This window comes from Anopheles aquasalis, chromosome 3, assembly GCF_943734665.1.
Source record: "Anopheles aquasalis chromosome 3, idAnoAquaMG_Q_19, whole genome shotgun sequence".
Classification (NCBI taxonomy): Eukaryota; Metazoa; Arthropoda; class Insecta; order Diptera; family Culicidae; genus Anopheles; species Anopheles aquasalis.
In genome coordinates, this window is record NC_064878.1 from 48478549 (window position 1) to 48481048 (window position 2500).

Below are 2500 nucleotides of genomic sequence, written 5' to 3' on the forward strand. Positions count from 1 at the left end.
TTCTCAGTATCACCTGCGATCGTAGCCTTGTGATCTACACCACACCACTCCACACCACTCACATCACATCCCTCGTCCATCCTGCGTGAGAACGAAGGCGTACCACCATTTGGTCAGCAAGTCTTTCGGAATGGTGTACCCCCAAACCGGGCGCCCAATGGCGAACTCCATTCGGCGAACGAATTGCAACCGGTCGCTACGCTTTCGCTAATTTTCCATTCGAATCTCTCGACACGACATCGAATTCATCCACACCGGTTAATGCGTGGTGCTCTCGTAGCCAGAGCATGGAGCAAGTGGCAGTCCGGGTACATCGGCCCCGGATTCTCGACTCCGACTCCGAATGTTGTCGTGTGCAAATGTTGTGCGAACGAACACACTACTCTCCTCCTACCTCTATCTACTTGCTACTATTATTGCAGCGCGTGTGTATGGTGTGTTTTAGCAGCAGCGCCTCGCTTGGTTTGTCTTTGAACCGTCGATCCTAGAGGAACGCACGCGAGAAACCTCGCGACTCACCGCGCACCACCCTACAGAGCATATATTACAGCGTGCGCTGTCTTTCAGCAACCAAAAAAAAAAAAAACAAAACTACTCTTCCCGTGCACACACCACTCTCGCTCTCTCTCTCTCTCTAACCACCTGCGTGATTAGAGATGTATCACTCTGCAGCACACACAGCCTCACGCGTGTATCCGTGTGCCGTCCTAAAAATTTCCTCCTCCAACATAAAAAAGGGGTCAAACTGCGTTCTGTTGTGACCCGGCCGTAGCAGCAGCAGCAGGAGCATCAGCAAACGCGCACACACCTTACTCAGCCGCTGATGCCCTCATTCTTCTCCTGCGGCTCTGCAGCAGTAGCAACTGTCTGTCTGTTTAATTAATAGTTTAACCTTGTCTGCCGCCCCGCTCTATATGTTTACACCACACTTTGTTTTTCAAAAATGGTTTTACAATTAAAGTGTGCGTGTGTGTTTGTGTTGTTGAAATGATAAATAGTTTGACTCTTTTTGCTCCACTCTACATAATCTCACCCAAACTAACTTACTCTCTCTCTCTGTCCAATGCGTGTGTTTGCGTGTTTTTGTTTAGAGTTTTTTGTTTCTCAAATTGCGCTCCGTTCCGCTCCATCGTTTGTGCTTTTCGTTTCGCACTTTCAATTCTTTTCTTTTCATTTACTTTTGTATGTTTTTCGATTGTTTTGAAAGTCTTTTTCGATTTACCATCGGTTTCTTTTCTTTCCTTATCGAGTTGAGAGTTTCCTTTTTTTCTTCTTTTCATTTCATTACAACACTTCATTTCGTTTATGGTTGCTTCTCAGTAACTGTGATGCTTGTCGTGACAATAGTTGTGTCGTGTGCCCGTAGCCAGAACCATTCCCTGTCGATGTACCGCACACTGATATGATGTTTTTTTTTCTCTCTACCGTCGTCCACCGATCACCACGCGACCGTCCCCGCAACAGAATACGCCACGGTCGGTTACATGGCTAAGCGGATACAGATGCGCAAGCAGCGCTTCATGGCAATACAGAAGATAGCGGAGCAGAAGAAGCAGCAAGCGGCGGACAGCAATCATCCGCCGCCACCACCGCCAGTAGCCAGTGACCACAGCCACGGTCACGGGCACGGCCACAGCCATACACACCAGCACACGCCGAAGCAGCAGATGGGCAGCCGCAGCGGTACGCTGTCGAACGTACCGCCGAACATGGGTTCGCGGGGCTGCTCCATCGTCGGTCCGCTGTTCCAGGAGGTGCGCTTCAAGGTGCACGATCCGAAGGCACACTCGAAGGGCGGCACGCTCGAGAACACGATCAACGGAGGCCGCGGTGGTGGTCCGCCGGGTGGCGGGGGTGGCCCACCGCCCGGTCCACCCGGTGGTGGTGGCCCGGACGAGGAGACGGGCGCACCGCAGCATCTGATACACCCCGGCAAGGTATGGGATCGGAGGGGGAACTAATGCCAACACAAACCTTTATGTGTGATCTTCTAATCCTTGCTGGTTTCCCCCCTTTTTTTGACCGGACATATTCAGGATATCAACAAGCTGCTCGGCATTACGCCCTCGGACATTGACAAGTACTCGCGTATCGTGTTTCCGGTATGCTTCGTCTGCTTCAATCTCATGTACTGGATCATCTATCTGCACGTCAGTGACGTCGTAGCCGACGATCTGGTGCTGCTCGGCGAGGAGAAGTAGAGCGTACGAGGACAACAACGACAACGAGGCCGACACCGAGGACGACGCGACGAGGGATACAATCTTCCATCGCCTACAAACGACCGCACAGGAAAAAGAAGAGACCACGAAAGGCGACAGTAACTACTCGACGTCGAGTACGTCTCAAAGGTCATTCCGGAACCAGGAGCAGAAGAAGAGCTAGCAGGATGATAGAGATGCGAGCAAGATGCTTATAGCCGAGAGACGAAACGAGCAAACCGGAAGAAAGAAAAGTGGCAAACACGTACGCTCATGATAAGGCCGCCTTCCCCACGCAC

The 2500-nt window shown here is 51.5% G+C and overlaps 1 protein-coding gene across 4 annotated transcripts in view; it reads left to right on the forward strand.

The window, feature by feature from the left end:
• LOC126578432 (gamma-aminobutyric acid receptor subunit beta) overlaps positions 1–2500 on the forward strand; it is a 72606-nt gene that overhangs the window by 62795 nt on the left and 7311 nt on the right. For all 4 annotated transcript variants that reach the window (XM_050240982.1, XM_050240983.1, XM_050240981.1 and 1 more), the window contains exons 9-10: positions 1465–1937; positions 2037–2500. The exon at positions 2037–2500 is cut by the window's right edge and continues 7311 nt beyond it. In XM_050240982.1, coding sequence (XP_050096939.1) covers positions 1465–1937; positions 2037–2201 — 638 coding nt within the window. In that variant the 3' untranslated portion in view covers positions 2202–2500. The remainder of the gene's footprint in view (positions 1–1464; positions 1938–2036) is intronic.